Source organism: Heterocephalus glaber, unplaced genomic scaffold (assembly GCF_053883595.1).
Source record: "Heterocephalus glaber isolate CG9 unplaced genomic scaffold, H.glaber_assembly_v1.0 deba00001497, whole genome shotgun sequence".
Classification (NCBI taxonomy): domain Eukaryota; kingdom Metazoa; phylum Chordata; class Mammalia; order Rodentia; family Bathyergidae; genus Heterocephalus; species Heterocephalus glaber.
Window position 1 is genome coordinate 5,608,394 of NW_028258320.1, and position 17,934 is coordinate 5,626,327.

The window sequence follows — 17,934 nt, forward strand, 5'->3', positions numbered from 1 at the left end:
AGCAGAGATCCAGACGTAGACCCAACCCAGACTTTGCAACACCCCAGTTCTAGCCTTAACATTTTTTTTTTTTTCAGCAGTGAGGCTTGAACCCAGGGCCTTCGCCCATCCTCAATCCTTTTTATTTTGGGACAAGATCGCACTAAATTGCTCAATTGCCCAGCCTGGGCTCGAACTTGGGATCTCCCTGCCTCAGCCTCCTAGAGTGCTGGGATCACAAGAGTGCGCCACCACCTTGGATTCCTAGGGAAGGGCGCGTGCGCGCGTGCACATGCTGCCTGCCCGCGTGGTTCAACTTTCTGTCCCCGCTACACTCTTCGCATTGGCTGCGGGGTGTAGTTTCTCCTCCCGACCACCCCCTCTTCCAGCCCAGGGTGCAGCTGTAAGTCTTCACAGGTCTCCCTGTCCTCCCTGCCCCCATCAGGGACGGGAAGATGACGGTCCCCCCCCCCCCCCGCCCTTTCCACATGCTTGACTGCCAAAGACCCCCAGTGCAGAGGATGATGAATGAGGTCGGGGAGCCAGGCTGGTGGGAAAGTGTTGATCCCTTGGAAAGAGAGAGGAAGGGACGGGAAGTCGGGGGAGGGAAGAGGAGGCGTGCAGGCATCAGGCGCGGGGTCTCAGCACCCCAGCCCTCCGCTCCCCGGGAACTCTGCCGCCCTCCGAAGGCTTGGGAAGTGCTCCAATCAGCCCTTGCACACCTTCGCGGGAACTGGGGTGCATATTCTCATAACTGCAAACACCTCAAGCGCTCCGGGACTCCTCGAGGGCTTCCTTCCAGCCCCTCCTCCTCCACAAGACTATATGCCGCTCCTTCCTAGGCTTCCGCTCTGCACGTCCCCGCAAGTTCTCTACCACTCTCTACTTTAGAGGGGCGGAGTTGTACCTCCTGTCCTGTTCCTTTAAGAGGCATCAGCTCCTCCCCTTTCGGAATCGCGGTCTGACGCGGGATGACAGCAGCGAGTTCGGTATGTCTATGTAAATGAGCTCTCTTCAGGGACCAATGGGAAGCGGAGGTGCCGGAACCGCGGACCAATGGGGTGGGGGCGCAGGGGCTCACCATATAAGGAGCGGCCTAGCCATAAAAGGAAACATTGTATCTCTTTATATGGGGGGAAGGGTCGGGGGATCCCTCCGCCGCCAGCGCGTGGTCCCGGCCCCCTCCAGCCGCCGTCTCTGCCGCGGCCAGCAGCCCCTGCCCCCTGGGGGACGCTGACGGCCGCCGGGCGCGCCGCCCTAGCAGACGGACAGGGGGCGCTGCGCGCGGCCTGGGGCAACACGGGCCCCAGGGGCAGGAAAGTAAGGGCCCAGATCGGCCGGGGCGTGCAGGGGCCCCAGGTTCTCAGCAGCGGCTGCGGTGCCGAGAACCGCGCTTACAGCAGCAGGAGCGCCGGTGTGAGCCGGGAGCCCATGGCGGCGGCGGCGGAGGCGACTCCGGTTCCTCGCTGACTGCCCGCCCGTGCTCCTGCTTCGAGCGCCATGTTACCGAGCCAAACCGGGGCCGCGGCGGCGCTGGGCCGGGGCTCGGCCCTGGGGGGCGGCCTGAGCCGGACCCCGACGGGGCGGCCGGGCAGCGGCGGTGCCCGCGGGGCTAACGGGGGCCGGGTCCCCGGGAACGGCGCGGGGCCCGGGGCGGGCCGCCTGGAGCGGGAGGCGGCGGCGGCGGCGGCGGCGGCGAGCACCCCAGCGCCAGCCGCGGGCGCCCTGTACAGCGGCAGCGAGGGCGACTCGGAGTCAGGCGAGGAAGAGGAGCTGGGCGCCGAGCGGCGCGGCCTCAAGCGGAGCCTAAGTGAGATGGAGCTCGGCGTGGTGGTTGGCGGGCCCGAGGCGGCGGCGGCGGCGGCCGCGGGGGGCTACGGACCGGTGAGCGGCGCGGTGAGCGGGGCCAAGCCGGGCAAGAAGACCCGGGGCCGCGTGAAGATCAAGATGGAGTTCATCGACAACAAGCTGCGGCGCTACACGACCTTCAGCAAGAGGAAGACGGGCATCATGAAGAAGGTACCCGCGGCCGGGGGCGGGTGCTGCAGGGGGCGCCGCGGTGGAGGTGTGGGAGGAGGCGGCGGCCGCCCTGGAGGCCAGCAGGGAGGGGGTTGCCGCGGACGTCCGGGAGAGGTGGGAGTGACCGCGCCTGGAACAAGGGGCCCCTGCGGAGTGCAGAGGAGTGCGCGCCACGAGATGGGGTCCGCGGTCAGTGCGCCCCGGTTCCAGCGCCGGAGAAGGGCAAGGGCGAGCCGGGACAGGAGAGATGTGGAGGTGAGGCTGGAGCTGTCCGTGTAGGAGGAAGGTGGGCAGCTAGCGAGAGTAGCACCGGCAAGAAGGACAGGAGGTTAGGGACCAAGTGAGGGAGTAGGAGAGCTGTCCTGTTTCGGTAGCCAGCGGGGACCAAGTCCCGTCCTGGCCATGTGTCTTCCGTTGCTCTCACTGGAAACCTCACACTCACGGACCGGCTGCAGAACTGTCTATCTTGGGGCCGGGTGGGGTTTCCAACTGGAGGGGAAATCTCTGCAGGGAGTTTGGCTGGGGATGGGAGTCGGACAGGTTTGTAGAGATGCCTGGGAATTCCTCCTTGCCAGCCAGTTGGCCGGGGGAAAGTGAGGAAAGTCGTTGCTGGGCATAGCTTTGGAAAGAGATGGAAGCAGAGTAATTGGGAAACAAGAGGCAACAACCTTGGGAACGCTGGTGGATGTTTTTGTCCCATAGAGAAACCCAAGGTGAGCCATGAAACTGTTGAGAGGGAGGATGGTGTCTCTGGCGTCCCCTTCCTGGGCTCATGGGGGGATATTTGGTGCTAATCTAGCTCCCATCTGCCATAGCTCCAGACACTTGTATCAGTATCCCTTGTCACTTGATCATCAGTCAGAAGGTTGTGGGGGAAGGTGGTTCATGAAGGAAAGCTCTCCTTTCTTTCTTTCCTCCCCATCTTTCCCAAGACAAAGCAGTAATAAAGGGGCAGTACAGTGTAATAGGGCATCAGAAGTTAATGACAACAGGTTAGGGCTTATGCACTTTCTGGGAAGTCGTAAGGGATAGTTTGGGGCTTAAATGGTCCCTTACCAGTAATGTGATGTGTGAAGCACAGGTGTGTCAGGGATCCCACCTTGTCCCTGTAACAGTGAGAAGTGAGCGGGCCTCTGTGAGGCTCCAGGTACCAAGCTGTGTACCAGGAAGCAGCTCATGTACCCTGATGTTATATGCTTTGACCTGGGGGTCTGTGATGGCTTGCTTGGGCTATCTGCAATCGGTGGGGCTGTACCTCCAAGAACAAGCATGGATAGTTTTCCTGCTCCGAGTTACCTTCAGATATCTTGATGGCACCCACCTAGAGTCACTAGGGACAAAGGTCATTATGGGAGTGGGGCTGGAGATCACCTTGTAATTCACCTCCTTCCTACTTCCCAAGGAAGGCGGAAGAAGGCGGAGGTGGAAAGTTGTGCTGACCTGCCCATCTCCCTCCCCACCCCCAGGCCTATGAGCTGTCCACGCTGACAGGGACACAGGTGCTGTTGCTGGTGGCCAGTGAGACAGGCCATGTGTATACCTTTGCCACCCGCAAACTGCAGCCCATGATCACCAGTGACACCGGCAAGGCACTGATCCAGACCTGCCTCAACTCGCCAGACTCTCCTCCCCGCTCTGACCCCACCACAGACCAGAGAATGAGTGCCACTGGCTTCGAAGAGACCGATCTCACCTATCAGGTGTCAGAATCTGACAGCAGTGGGGAGACCAAGGTGTGTTTGTGTCCCCTAGGTGAGGGGAGGGGAGGAAAAGGGGTCCTTTTCCCACCCTGGCCCATCCCAGGTAGACAGGTGCCCACTAATGTGGAGTGGAGCCAGGTTGGTGCCCCTTATCCTAGGGGACAGGTGTCCAAGCTTCATGCCGGATGAGAGGCCGGCCCTCTAGATAAGCGGGCGGCCTCCGTGCCCATATAAGGCCGGCTCGGGCTCCACGCCGGCCTCCTGCCCGCCCGCTGGCCGGCCTGGCAGGGCCTTCGCATTCCTCCCGCCAGCTGTCTTCCCGCTGGGGCGGGGGTGTAGTTTAGCCCTGCCCTCAGGGCGGGCTAGGTCGCCAGGGAGTCGGAGGGGAGGCTGGGGTCCTGGGAACAAGGCAATGTTGGCCGGCGGGCTAGCTGCCTGGATGGGGGGAATACCTTACTAGCCAGAGGCCTGCCCCTTCAGGATGTGGGGCGTGCAGTTAGGGAGTACTGTCCCCTGCCTGCTGCTAGGGATGCCGGCCCTAGTTACGCCGCCCCCTTCCTTTTCCTGGTAAGGAGAGAGGGTGAGGCTTCCTCCTGGTTGTCGCAAAAGCTCCACCTTCCACTCTTAACTGGCTGGCCAATGGGAGGAAGCAGCACTGTTTGCCTTAGCAACGCCTCCGCCAATCAGGGACCTTAAGCCTGGCTGCTTAGGAAATATTCCGTGCTAACCCACCCCAAACTGTTGAGACCCCCTTAGTCTACTCGGTTCGGATCTAAACTTGTTTCTCAACTCAAGATTTCTTCCTCTCCCCTCTGAGAACACAGTATTCCTCAGGACTCAATGCTCCATGACCCCGTTCTGTTTGTTACCTACTATTTTCAGACCATGTTAGCAGTAAGGCTTATTTATTTGCAGGAAATTCTAGTGAATGAGTAAGTTCCTTGGCACTTTGTCTTAAGCATTTGATAAAAAATGTTTCATTGGGCCGGGGATTTAGCTCAGTGGTTCCACTGCCTGCCTCGCAAGTGCAAGGACCCGAGTTTGATCCCCAGTACCAAAAAAAAAAAAGTTTCATTACCAAAACTCTAAGATCTCTCTCAAACCCTAAGTTCCCTGGGAAATTCAATGTCTACCAGCAGTCTGACAGAGCAAAGCTGGAAAAACCCTTTAAGAGAACATAGTAGCCCAGCTCTCTTATGTCTAAAGAAGGGGAAACCTGAGGCTAAAGAAGAGGAAATAATTGTCTCAGGGTCACACAGATGGTCATTGCCAGAGCTGGGAACAGGCCCTCTGTGATCCCACAGTTCACGGGGGCAGAGAACTCTTGAGTTATTATGGCAATGGTAGGTAGTCATGATTATCATGGCCATCATAATCATCATCATTTTAAGAGCAGCAGATATTTATTTTGGACTGTTACATGCCAGGTACTATTCTTGAATGCTTTTAGGCATGTTAACCTGTCTTGTCTTCATAATAACCTGTGGAATAGGTATTATCCTTCTTTTATGTATTTATCTTGTTGTGCTAGGAATCAAACCCAGGGCTTCATGCGTGCTCTACCACTGAGCACCACTATACCCACAGGCAAGAAATGAAGCTTAGCAGCACCTTAACTTGCCCAGAGGCCAGGCAGTAGATAAATGGTGGAGCTGGGATTTGAATTCAAGCACACTGATTTCATTGTGGGCTCTCAATCCACATGAGGCTTCTGCAGGGGCAGGGTCTGGTAGAGCCTCACTGTTCCATCTTTACTGTGGGCCTAGGACACACTGAAGCCAGCGTTCACAGTCACCAACCTGCCGGGTACCACCTCCACCATCCAGACAGCACCCAGCACCTCTACCACCATGCAAGTCAGCAGCGGCCCCTCCTTCCCCATCACCAACTACCTGGCACCAGTGTCTGCTAGTGTCAGCCCCAGCGCGGTCAGCAGTGCCAATGGGACTGTGCTGAAGAGTACGGGCAGCGGTCCTGTCTCCTCTGGGGGCCTCATGCAGCTGCCTACCAGCTTCACCCTCATGCCTGGTGAGTCACAGGGGGCATATTGGGCATGCTGAGTGGCCCTTACTATGGGTAGCACCAGGAGAACTTTCCCTGCTCAGAGGAGGTTGAATGGGTTTAAGCCTAAGAAGCCTCTTACATCCCATAGGCAGATGTGTCCCTGCCCATGAGAGCCCTGCAGTCCTTGGCAGTAAGTTTACCTGTATGTTCTGACCTTGTCTAGGTAGCCTAGCCTTGAGCTACCATTGCTATGGGATGGTAGACATTCTGCTGCTTGCCTGTCATGTCATTGCTGGGTCAGTGCCAGAGTCTGGGTTGAAGAAAACAGAGGCAAAGCCTGGAGCAAGAGGAGGGGGGAAGCTCCTGGAGAAGAGCTTTGGGGCCTGAAGGACCTATTTGGCTCCCAGAAAGATAGTGATGGGAGTTGGAGATCAATGTGCTAGACCTTGGGGTTGGGGTGTTCAAGTGTGTCTGGTGTGCGGGTGACCACTGGGCAGGACAGAGCTCAAGGAAGCCTCTGTGTCTCGTAGGTGGGGCAGTAGCCCAGCAGGTCCCAGTGCAGGCCATTCAGGTGCACCAGGCCCCACAGCAGGCGTCTCCTTCTCGAGACAGCAGCACAGACCTCACGCAGACCTCCTCCAGTGGGACAGGTAAAACTCAGCCCTGTCATCTTCCCTGCCTTTCCCTCCACCTCTGAGGCTTAGCAGTAGGTGCCCAGCAGATCCCTCTTTACCTGAGGTTAGAGAATTTCTTAGAGTCTGGGCTTTTGACCTAAACCTTATGAGAAAGTCACATGGGGATGGATGGGTTTTAAATGGTGCTCTGCAGTGGAGCTGTGGATTCCAGGAGGAAATTAGGGACCCCTGAAGCCATCTCCCTTCACTTACCTGAGAATTTATTTCCCCAGAGACACAACATCAGGTCAGTTACTTGGATGGTCTTATCCATAGCAGTTGTCTCCCTGTGGGCGGGAGTGGGGGTTTTGAGTAGCTATAATTCTCCTCAGGTGGCCATTTCAGAAGTGAGGAGACACTCTCAGAATTACTTTGAAGTTGTTATTTCAACTTACTATACCAAGTATGGTCTAGTGATTGGAAGCACAAGCATTCCTAGGAGCTGGTGGTAATGCAGACTCTGGTCACCCAAGACCTATTAAATTAGAATCTGCATTTTAGCAAGACTCTCAGGTGACTGTATGCGCATTAACTTTGAGCAGTGCTGGTTTAAAAGATGGATTTGTTGGGTGTGAGTTTAGGAAGAGGGAAGAGGAAATAGAACAAATGGTTTTGTCAAGTTTCTGACTGGGTACATGGCCAGAGTCCTCGGGTGGGATGGGGGCATTGGTAGGGACCAGTGTCCCGCTCCCTGATATGTGTCTGTTTTCCAGTGACACTGCCTGCCACCATCATGACATCGTCCGTGCCCACAACTGTGGGTGGCCACATGATGTACCCCAGTCCCCATGCGGTGATGTATGCCCCCACCTCGGGCCTGGCTGATGGCAGCCTCACCGTGCTCAATGCCTTCTCCCAGGCACCATCTACCATGCAGGTGTCCCACAGCCAGGTCCAGGAGCAAGGTGAGGGGAGGGCAGGGCTGCAGAAGGGAGGACCATTTCCTCCAGTACACGTGTCTTTTGCAAAAGCTCTATCTCCCTGCTTCTTATTATCTTTTATTTTGCTTTTTATTTATACTTTGGGTTTCTCATATAAGACAAACCATGCAGTATTTAAGCTTGTGTGTCTTATTTATTTCACTTAACATTATGGTCTCAAGGTACATCCATTTTCCTACAAATGACTCAAGTTTATCCCTCTTTATGGCAGAGTAGTATTCATTATGTGTAAACACCACCTTTTCTTTATCTGTTCATCTGTTGGTGGACATATAGATCATTTCCAAGGTTTAACTGTTATGAGTTGTGTTTCTATAAGCATGGGTATGCATGTGTGACTGTAATATGATGACTTTAACTCTAGATACCTGGAAGGGGAATGGCTGGGTGGAATGGAATTTCTATTTTTAGTTTTTTGAAGAGTATTCATACTGATTTCCATACGGCTGCATGCATTCCTGCACGTGCACATGCACGCTCACTCACGGATGCTGTCACACACTCAGGCACCAGTGCTTCTCCACTTGGACACTCACCTGAGCATTCCCTGTTACTTGTGCATTTATCACCACCCCCTAGCATTTGGGGGCTCCAGTGTTTGGGCTCCTCCTGAGTGAGCCTCTCCTGTGTTCCCCATGCAGGTGGTGTCCCACAGGTATTTCTGACGGCGCCGTCTGGGACAGTACAGATTCCTGTGTCTGCAGTTCAGCTTCACCAGGTAGGTGGGGGTCCTTCCCACCCCATCCCATGGGCACATATCTGGACTTGGGGGGCCCCATTACCATCTGACCTAACCCAGAATCCCTGGCCCCTCGCCCCCCCATTTTTCTGCACCTGCCCCCAGCTCACTGTCTCCTCCCCCCCAGATGGCTGTGATAGGGCAGCAGGCTGGGAGCAGCAGCAACCTCACCGAGCTGCAGGTGGTGAACCTGGATGCCGCCCACAGCACCAAGAGTGAATGATCCGCCCGCCGCCCTGGACAGACCGCCCAAGGGACGGCACCACTTATTTATTGTTGCCTTTTCACGTTTTCTTTACACATATATTGATGGGCGCAGGAGGGAGGCGGGGTGGAGGAGTGGGCAGCCACAGGACTATGCCCTCTCACTCCAGCCAAAGAAATGGGCCTGCCTGCCCTCCACCCGTCCTCCCTCACCCTCCCTCCTGCCTCCTCCCTCAGACTGCCCTCCCCAGCTCGGCTCGATGTCTGCCATGAGTATTAGCTTACCCAGTGGGACCGTGGCCCCTTCCCACTCACGGGCCTTCTGTGGGGTTGGGCACCATGTTCCCCCCGAGGAAGCAGTCGGGGCCCTCTCTCTAGCCTCCTTGCTGACCCCAGGTCAGCACTGTCTGCCACAGGCTGGCTCGCAAGAGGCCTGCCCTGCTCCTCAGGGAGCCAGCTGGGGAGCTGGGGTGCCCCCACGCCCCCACACCGCCCTCTGCCCCTTCAGCTCCTAAGCAGCTGGGCCTGTGCAGGGCCGATTCCTGGGGCTGCCCTGCCTTGCCGTGCCCCAAGGACCTCCAGGGGCACTTGGGTTGGAGGGAACCACCAATGTTCCCTTCTTCCCCTTGTCTTCCCCCCTCTCCTCCCAGCTGCTTTAAAGTTGATTTTGAACTTTTTATTTGAGGAGACGAAGTGAAAACAAATCTATAAATATATATTTTTAAAATATTTAACTTTTTTTTATGGCGTTTTTCTCGTCCCCTTCTCTGCCCATACTCCCTCTCCCTGGGGAGCCCTTAGGCTCCCCAGAACTGGCAGGGCCCCTGGGGATGGAGCCACCCCATGAGCTTGGGGTCCTCCAGTGTGGGGGGGAGATTCTGGGATGGCCCCATCCTGGATTGCTGCCAGGAGAGAGGAAAGGGGCCCTCAGGCCATGCCCCAACGGGGTGGGGAGGGCCACCTGCAGCTCTGGGCCTCTTTTTGCCCTTTAGGGCTGTTACTAGAGAGAGGGAAGAGGGCGACCAAACATGGGGGTGGGCACGGGAGGGTGTCAGGTAGAAGCAACTGACTTCATTTGTGCCACATGCATGGGCATTGCAACCTTGTGCTCCCTCCCCTAGGCCCACAGCTGCCTGGGGCCCAAGTTGCAGTGAGCAGGATGGGGTCTGGGAGGGGGGCCAGAGGCAGATGTGGGGGTCACAAGTGGGAGCCGCTCTTGGGCTGAGTGCAGCAAAATAGGGAGCCAGAAATGGGCAGCTCTCCCAGGGAGTGAGCAGCTACTGTAACTTTTTTAAATTAAGACAAAAAGCCTTGAAGAAAATGACTTTATTTTTCTAAATGTAACCTCAGTATTTATGTAATTTGTACAGGGGCCATGCCCCAAACCCCTGCCCCCCTGGGGTAGATTTTGAGGGTGGGCCGGCATGGGGGAGGGTCTTTTACCCTATGTAACAGCCCACCTTCACCAGCGGTGTCCAGAAAGGGGCTTTTTCAAAACCGGGGCAGCAGCTGGAGCAGACCTTTCTTAACCCTCCCAACTGCCTTCAGTCAGAACAACCCTGCCTCTGTGATCAGGTGAAGGGTGGGGGAGACTCTACGCACAGCCTAGATATCAAGGGGATGATCTGCCCACGTTGCGAACCCCCTAACATCTACCCAGTGGTTGTCTTGCCCCAGTTTAGGGTGCCAAGATGGAAGTCACCTCTCTGGGCTTTCTCTTGGAGATGGCTGGGGTTTCCGGGTGGCTTTTAAACCTGGGGCATGGCAAATCAGGGCCAGAGATGGAGCTCGGGACTCAGGTCTGTAACTCCCCAGCCCCTTCGCTCTGCTCTTGTTTCACTCCACCACCACTCACACCCTGCTCCCCCACCCAGGGGAGGAGACGCTGATGAATTCCTCCTCCTTCCTGCAGCAGACAGACCCAGTGAGTGAATCAGGCAAAGTGCTTACAATGTGTGTTGTGTGAACGGGGCCTTGGGAGGGCATGCGTGTCAGGGATGAGGTGGCATTTACATGTGCAGGCGACCCTTGGTGTGGTGTTTCCCTTCCTCGATGGCTCTGGGATATGTGTGCGTGTGCCTGAGTGGGTGTGTATGTGTGAATGTGAATGTGTGTGTCAGTGGTTTCTACTTTCCCTGGGATGCTGACCCAGGAATGGTGGACATGGTCACAGTCCTATGTACAGAGCTTTCTTTTGTATTAAAAAAATACTCTTTCAATAAATGTATCATTTTTGTGCACAGACTGGGGGTCTTTGGCTTTGTTTTTCTACCTAAGGAGGACGAGATGAACATTAAACCCCAAAACACTGCTCCAAGAAGCAAGTGTGGCTGTTTCATGAAAACAGAAATGTTAAGATACTTTAGGCTGCTGAATTCTCTTAAGTCTTAATGTTGGGGCAAGGGGTAGGGTGGGGGATTTCTTCCTGTGAATGGTTGTGCTAGGAGCTTGGGCCAAACAGTGGAGCAACCATATGGGGGCGGGTGTTTTACAGGGAATTGAACCCAGCGCCTTCACGATGAACTGTATTCCCAGACCTATTTTTTGAGACAGGGTTTCGCTAAATCGCCCAGGCTGGCCTCAGCCTCCCAGGGAGCTGGCATTACAGGCATGTGCCACCATGTCCCCTGAGCGATTTTAATTAATAGGCAATCTGGCACAACTAACCCAAAGTATTGCGGACGCCTCTGGGAAACTCATGGACACACGATCTAGCATAAGGAAGGCAGACCCACAGCAGGGGGTGCTTCACAGTATCCTGGATTTAAAGGGCAGCCTACCGCAGAGTGGAGCAACACCACCGCATTCCCGGGTTCCTGCAGCGCACCGCCCCCCACATTCTCCCCGACCCACCCCCGCGCCAATGCGCATGCTCTATACGCGCCTCTCGGTCGCGCTCGGCGTAGTCCTCGTTGGGACCCTTAGACTCGAGGCCGCGTGCGCGCGCTGTGTGACCCGGAAGGGAGCTGCTGAGGAGGCGGGACCAGGAAAGTGGGACCAGCCGCTGGGTCCCAGCGAGGGCCGAGACGGGCAGTGGGAGGTGAGAGTAGAGTTCTGCGTCAACCCACTCCGTTCCCCGACCTCTCCCCGGTCCCGTAGCTGCCGAAGGGTACCAGGTCTTGCTCTCTGAGATTCTCTTGGTCCTGTCAGGCACCGCCCCTCAGCCTTACCCCACCCCCAATCCCATCCCCACGGCTGGAGTGGCCTCCTCCACGGTCCCTCCGGTCTGCGAGCCCTGACTTGGTCTTGTTGGTTGTTTAGCCTCAGTTCCCACGTCCCGACTCACCTCATCGAAGTTTAGGTGGCCGGCCCCCACCCCCACCCCTGCCCAGTTTTATTTCGCCCTAAGCTGATGAGATGTGCATTGCCCTGTCACTAGTTACCTCCCAGCCCGTCCCTCACGCTGGGTGATCCCCTATTCCATCGAGGTCTACATCTTTCCTGTCTTTTCCTAGTCACTGCTGCTTGTCTTCTGTCCCTGTACCCCTGTAATATGACTCCCTCCCCGATCCCCATTTCTTAACCCGGGTTTACCTTCCATCCTCACTGTGCAAGGCATAATTACTCCTGTGTGCTGTGTGCAAGGCATTATAAGGCTGTGTGCAAGGCATTATTACTCCTGCACTGCTTCATATTACACATATCTTTTCCTGATCATCCTACTTCCATTATAATCTGGTTTATAACTTTCCATTTATCTGATGGCTGCTGCTACCATCTAAGAATATTTGATGAATATTAGATTATATTTACTAAGCACTTATGTGGTAGATGCTGTTGAAAGTGCATTACATACATGATTTTATTAAGTTTTTACAAGTAGAAATATTATTACTATTTGCAGAAGAGGAAACAGGCTCAGAGGTTAAGCAACTTGTTCAAACCTATGCGGGTAGTGAAAGAGCCAGAATCGAGCCATGTTTATGTGACTCTTGAAGTCTATACTACATTGCTTCTCTCAACCTCATTCCCTACCCATAGCCCCATGAGTACTGCCTCCCATCAGTATCTACCTGACCTAGACCCTTACCATACATACAACACAGATACAGTTTTTATTTTGAGACAGGATTTCGCTAAACCCCTCAGGCTGGCCTCAGCCTCCCAGGGTGCTGACATTACAGGCATGTGACACCATGCCCTCTGACCTATTTTAATTAATAGGCAGTGTGGCACAACTAACCCAAAGTAATGCGGACACCTCTGGGAATCTCATGGACACACGATCTGTTGATGCAGACCCAGGGCAGGATGTGCTTCACAGTATTCTGGATTTAAAGGGCAGCGTACCACAGAGTGAAGTAACCCTACTGCATTCCCAGGCTCCTGCAGCACACCACCTGCCACACTCTCCTTGGCTCCCACAGGGTGGGATTGGGTCTTTTTCTTTCATAAGACTTTCATTCATTTTTCTCATGCCGTCATCTGCCCTGGATCACCACCTCCTTTCCTCTCCATTCTCTATATCTGCCATGGCTCACCTGTCTATATACACATTCCAGCTTTACTCTTGTCATTGATATTCCTTGTCCTGCTCCCCTCTAAACCTACTTTTTCTCATATTCTGGCCCCACTGTCTCACATGCTGCTGCCCTTCATCCATGTCATCCTTTGAAGTTCTGATCTAAAACCCTCAGCCACCCTGCTCTTCTGCCCAGAGTGGTCTGCTTAACTGTCACTTTGGGTATTACTCTTCTCATTCTCTCTAATTTCTTCCATGTCTTAAACCCTTAATTTTACCCTCTTACTGTTTTCACTCCATTCGTGTCTTATAAATCTCAAAGTCACTGGGCATGATGGCACATGGCTGTGGTCCCAGCGCTCGGGAGGCTGAGGCAGGAAGATCACCATGAGTTCAAGGCCAGCCTGAGCTACACGGCGAGACCCTGTTTCAAAAAAAAAAAAAAAAAAAAAAATCTCTAAGTTTAGCTATTTCTCCCATCTTGTTTTTTGTCTTCTCTAGCCTCTAAATTCTGCAGCTTACCGGTAAATCACCACCATCCTATCTGGATTCCAAAACTGCCTGTGTAGTCTTTTTCTTTTCCAGTATTGTCTTTTTGTTAATGTTTTATTTTGTTTAGTTTTTATTTTCCCATCCTTCTTATCTTTCCCTTTGTGTATCCCAAGAGGTCAGCATGGTAGGGGAGCGACGTGCTGGGGACCATATGGTTCCCTTGGGACCCCGGCTACAGGCATATCCTAAGGAACTCATTCGACAGCGACCTGGGCATGATAGGCATCCTGAATACCTGATCCGATGGAGTATCCTGAAGTGTGGGGAAGAGGACAAAGTGGGTGTGGAAGAAGACAAAACAGAACACATCCTGATGTGGCTGTCAGCCCCAGAGGTCTATGCCAACTGCCCCATGCTGTTAGGCGAGTGGGCACTATCTAAGGGACCTCAGCACGAACCAGCGGGGTGTTCAGAAAGCTTTCCTCGTGACCCTGGAGGCCTGGATGAAGTAGCAATGAGAGAGATGGAGGCTGATGTGCGGGCACTGGTACGCAGGGCTGCCAGGCAGCTGGCAGAAGGTGGGACCTCAAGCCTCACTACTGCTGTGCTCCACACCATCCATGTGCTCAGTGCCTATGCCAGCATTGGGCCTCTCACTGGGGTCTTCAGGGAGACAGGAGCCCTGGACCTGCTCATGGACATGCTATGCAATCCTGAGCCTCAAATCCGTCGGAGTGCAGGCAAGATGCTACAGGCTCTGGCGGCCCACGATGCTGGTAAGACAGCTAGGGAAGAAGGAAGGCATTGGAGTAAATGGGGCTCAAAGGAATAAGAAAGAAAGAATAGATAGTTTTCAGCTCTTAAAAATACCTAGAACTTGATAACTGTGAGTTCAGTGCAAAGGAACAGATTAATAGGTTATTACAGGTAGATAAACAGGATAAGATAAAATGGTAGCACCTGATTTATCTGTCCATTCTCAGTGCAGTGGCAGAGAGAAGAGAATGGGGTAGATTTGTGTTTTTTTAAACTGTGGGTTGAGATTTACTAATTGTGAAATCAATTTGTTGGGTTACAACCAATAAAAAAAAAATAAAACATCAGTATGCAGCACTTAAATTTGTGAGTTTTGTAGCATGACATGTTCCTGTTTTCTGTGTGTATGTTTGTGCCAGGTTACCAGGTAAAATGTGTATCTTGCTTGGTTCTCAGTCACAAAGAAACTTGAAAACCTCTAGGAAAGGAGATAGAAAGCCTAGGAAATGCAGGAGAAAGGTAGCAGGCATGGAGAAGATACCAATTGGGTGTGGATTACAGGGAGTCGGGCTCACGTCCTTTTGTCACTGAGCCAGCAAGATGGCATCGAGGAGCACATGGATTTTGACAGCCGCTATACTTTGCTGGAGCTGTTTGCAGAAACTACATCCTCTGAAGAACACTGCGTGGCCTTTGAAGGCATTCATCTGCCTCAGGTACTCTGCCGGCTGTGGGGAAGGCTGTGTGCAAGGCATTATTTCTTAAACTATAGTTTGGGACTGTGTGTCACACCAGCGCCCCTGGAGAACTAGATAAAGTGAAGGTCCATGCCCCCTGGCCATTCAGAACTTCTAAGATTAAACTGGGTGTGGTGGCACATGCCTGTAATCCCAGCTACTCGAGAAGCTAGAGCAGGAGGATCACAAACTTAATTCCAGTCTGGACAGTTAGTAAGTTAGCAAGACCCTGTCTCAAAAAATAAAGTCTAGGAATGAGGCTTTATATTTTTCTGTAGGGAAGACATAGAGGGGAAAGGGAGAGGCCAGAGCCAGAAGGAGATGAGCCTACACCAAAGATTGTGTCCTGTAGATCCCAGGAAAACTGCTCTTCTCCCTGGTGAAGCGCTACCTCTGTGTCACTTCCCTGCTGGATCAACTGAATAACAGTGCAGAAGCAGGCACTGGAGACCAAAGCTCTCCGTGCCCCACGAGGGAGAAAAACCGGGGACAACGGGAGCTGGAGTTCAGTATGGCTGTGGGCAACCTCATCTCAGAACTGTTGCGGAGCATGGGCTGGGCCCACAAGCTCAGCGTACAGAGCATGTTACCACGCCAGCCACCTAGGTCCATCTTTCAGCCCTGCATTTCGGGCCCCCCCCCTTTACTTCCTCCCTTCATCACCACCCCCAGAAGGCAAGGGCAAGCCTTCCGCCAGCGGTCAGAATTCTCTAGCCGCAGTGGGTATGGTGAGTATGTGCAGCAGGTGCTGCAGCCAGGCATGCGAGTGCAGATGCTGGACGATTATGAGGAGATCATCGCTGGGGACAAGGGCGAATTCTGCCAGAGCAACAATGGCGTCCCCCCTGTGCAGGTGAGGAACACACAATGGCAAACACTACTGGGGATCTGTTGTGGGTAGGGCACAGCTGGGCTTCTATGCAGAAAGCTCTGATATGCCACCCAGGGAGAAAACCCCCAGGGAATGGAAGTGGTAAAAGGCAGTCAGCAAACAGGAGGAAGGTGAGGGGGCAGCTGTGAGGTCATGGAGAGATTCCTGCCAGGAAACAGAAGTGACTCATTGAGATACCCACCAGGGGAGGAGACCATCAAGGTATGAAGAGAGGCAGGGCCCACTCCTGAGAGGGATGGAAGCCTCTGGTCAGGCCTATATTTTTCCTAAGCTCAGAGAGGTGTATATCTGAGGGTGTGATCTGCAGCTAGGCCTGGGCATTCCTCTGCAGCCCTTGTAACCCAGAGGTCCAAGGGCCAACCCCTCTCTTCTTCCTCTATGCCAGGTCTTCTGGCAGTCAACTGGCCGAACCTACTGGGTGTACTGGCACATGCTGGAGATCCTGGGTCCTGAGGAAGCTTCTGGGGATGCAGTTTCAGCATCGGCAGAGAAGAGGGCAGGGGCTACTGTACTAGGCACAGGTGAGCCTAAGAGAATGTGGTTGGCATATCTCTGACCAGAGGAATGGCATTCAGCAAGAAGCCATCTCCCTGGAAGAGGTTCAGATCTTGACTCTTTTCCCTGCTGGGTGCAAATACCCCTGTGCCTGCATCTTCAGCACTTCCCTTCTGGGACTGGAAACCCATGGGCAGCCTCTACTGTTTGCCGTACCTCCGGCCTGAGCCAAAGAAGCATGAGGAAGTGGGGTACCTGACCCAGGCTGAATGGTGGGAGCTGCTTTTCTTCATCAAGAAATTGGACATAAGCGAGCAGCAGCCAATTTTCCAGAATCTTCGAGAGAAACTGAATGAGGTATTACAGACTTGAGATCCAGGATGGGTGGAAGGTGATAGTCATGAAGTTAGAAATGGGAATGCTAGAGAACTAGCAATGGAGTCCCACTTAGAGGAAGGCTGGAGTTGAAGGTTAGAGGGCTAGGTCTCTGGGGGAGGAGACATGCTGTGAGGGCTACTATGTAGAGGGTATGAATGAGGCAAGTAGGGGCGGCCACCCTTTTGGTTACTGTCCCTGGAAACTTGGTATCTGCTTGTCCCTAAGGTCCACACTGTCTGTGTTTACAGCACCTGGGTGAAGAGGCCCTGGGCGAGCTCTCCATACCAGTAGAGATGGCTGAGGGCCTGGTGCAGGTACTCTGTAGTCGGTTGGAGGGCAGCACCCTCTGTGACCTGCTAAGTTCGCAGATCTACAGCAAGTATGGGCTGCTCTCTGATGAACCCAGCACCTCATCGTCTTCACGAAGTCACTCCTGTACCTCAGATCCACAAGAAGAGTCCAAGTCAGAGGCTAGCTTCTCGGAAGAAGAGTCCAATTCCCCCAGAGCAAAGGCCAAGCCCTCTAAGGCAGAGCCAGAGCCTGCCAAGGCCAAGACTGAGTCCCCCATGGCACAGAGTGACTCACAACTGTTTAACCAACTCCTGGTGGCTGAGGGGATGGCTCCACCCCTGAAGATGAAGGTGGCAGCCAGTGGTGAGTCACATTCTGGGAGCAGAGAGCAAAGACATCGCCACAAGTCCTGGGTGGGCCCAGTAGAAGATGTGGACAGTCAGGGTGGAAGGAAAGCCTTGCAGTAAGGCCCCTGAAATCTTCCTCTGTCCTTGCTTTGATCTGGATTATCTCTGGAGAAAGAGGGTCTATTTTCCAGGGTTTCTTCATCTTCCCTGTTTGATTAGATTCTCCATAATTGGGAAAGTTCCCAGTGCAAGACACAGTAATGACAAATGTATTTAAATGTCGGTAGGGGGCCGGGGATTTAGCTCAGTGGTTTCACCTCCTGCTGCACAAGCACAAGGAACCGAGTTTGATCCCCAGTACCAAAAAAAAAAAAGTGTTGGTGGGAAGACTGGGCTTATCCTTTAAAGACTTCCAGCCTAGAGGTGCCTCTGTTCTCTAGCCACTGCCTTTCCTTCACCAATTTCAGAAATGGCTAGAACCTTGCGGGTCCCTGGTCTACTCAGCTCCTTGGATCAGGATGTGGTAGCAGTCGCGGCCACCATGCAGATATCCAGCTCGGACGCAGACCTACAGCTTTCAGGGCTCTATGCCCTTTGTCAGACTGTGGAAGAGGTCACTGAGCGAAACCACCCGCTGGTCCATCCCAACAGATTGCTGAGGTTAGCATGGCACCAAGGGAAGAGGTTTAGGTTGGCACTGGACAGTGAAGATGGTGATGGGGGGAGGGAGCAATGAGATCAAAATTAGAAAGGCTGAGGGTGAAGGAGGTGTCAGGTGAGGAGCAATCAAGCAGTGTGTGTTCAGATATTCCTGGAGCTCTTCT

General features: G+C 53.9%; 2 protein-coding genes across 9 annotated transcripts in view; both read left to right on the forward strand.

Annotated features, from left to right (window-relative positions):
- Nucleotides 1-1,086: 1,086 nt before the first annotated feature.
- On the forward strand, nucleotides 1,087-10,504 carry Srf (serum response factor). 2 transcript variants are annotated; one of them, XM_087184573.1, is made up of 7 exons: nucleotides 1,087-1,998; nucleotides 3,465-3,731; nucleotides 5,465-5,726; nucleotides 6,233-6,352; nucleotides 7,090-7,281; nucleotides 7,959-8,035; nucleotides 8,162-10,504. In XM_087184573.1, the coding sequence occupies exons 1-7, from the start codon at nucleotides 1,480-1,482 to the stop codon at nucleotides 8,273-8,275; spliced, it is 1,551 nt and encodes a 516-aa protein (XP_087040699.1). In that variant the 5' UTR covers nucleotides 1,087-1,479; the 3' UTR covers nucleotides 8,276-10,504. The 2 variants fall into 2 exon arrangements, with proteins under 2 accessions (XP_087040699.1, XP_004846574.2); XM_004846517.4 differs by having other exon boundaries at nucleotides 1,090-1,998; nucleotides 8,184-10,504.
- A 657-nt stretch (nucleotides 10,505-11,161) lies between these two features.
- Nucleotides 11,162-17,934, forward strand: part of Cul9 (cullin 9) — a 35,489-nt gene continuing 28,716 nt past the window's right edge. For 3 of the 7 annotated variants that reach the window (XR_015440250.1, XM_021259778.2, XM_013072922.3), the window contains exons 1-8: nucleotides 11,163-11,300; nucleotides 13,388-13,990; nucleotides 14,532-14,686; nucleotides 15,060-15,560; nucleotides 15,985-16,120; nucleotides 16,258-16,451; nucleotides 16,721-17,126; nucleotides 17,578-17,770. Coding sequence is in view for 5 of the 7 variants with exons in the window: in XM_021259778.2 (XP_021115437.1) it covers nucleotides 13,396-13,990; nucleotides 14,532-14,686; nucleotides 15,060-15,560; nucleotides 15,985-16,120; nucleotides 16,258-16,451; nucleotides 16,721-17,126; nucleotides 17,578-17,770 (2,180 nt within the window). In the remaining 2 variants the exon portion in view is untranslated. Of the gene's footprint in view, nucleotides 13,991-14,531; nucleotides 14,687-15,059; nucleotides 15,561-15,653; nucleotides 15,801-15,984; nucleotides 16,121-16,257; nucleotides 16,452-16,720; nucleotides 17,127-17,577; nucleotides 17,771-17,934 lie in introns of those variants that run through there. The other 4 variants (XR_002395660.2, XM_021259780.2, XM_087184569.1 and 1 more) reach the window with 3 other exon arrangements.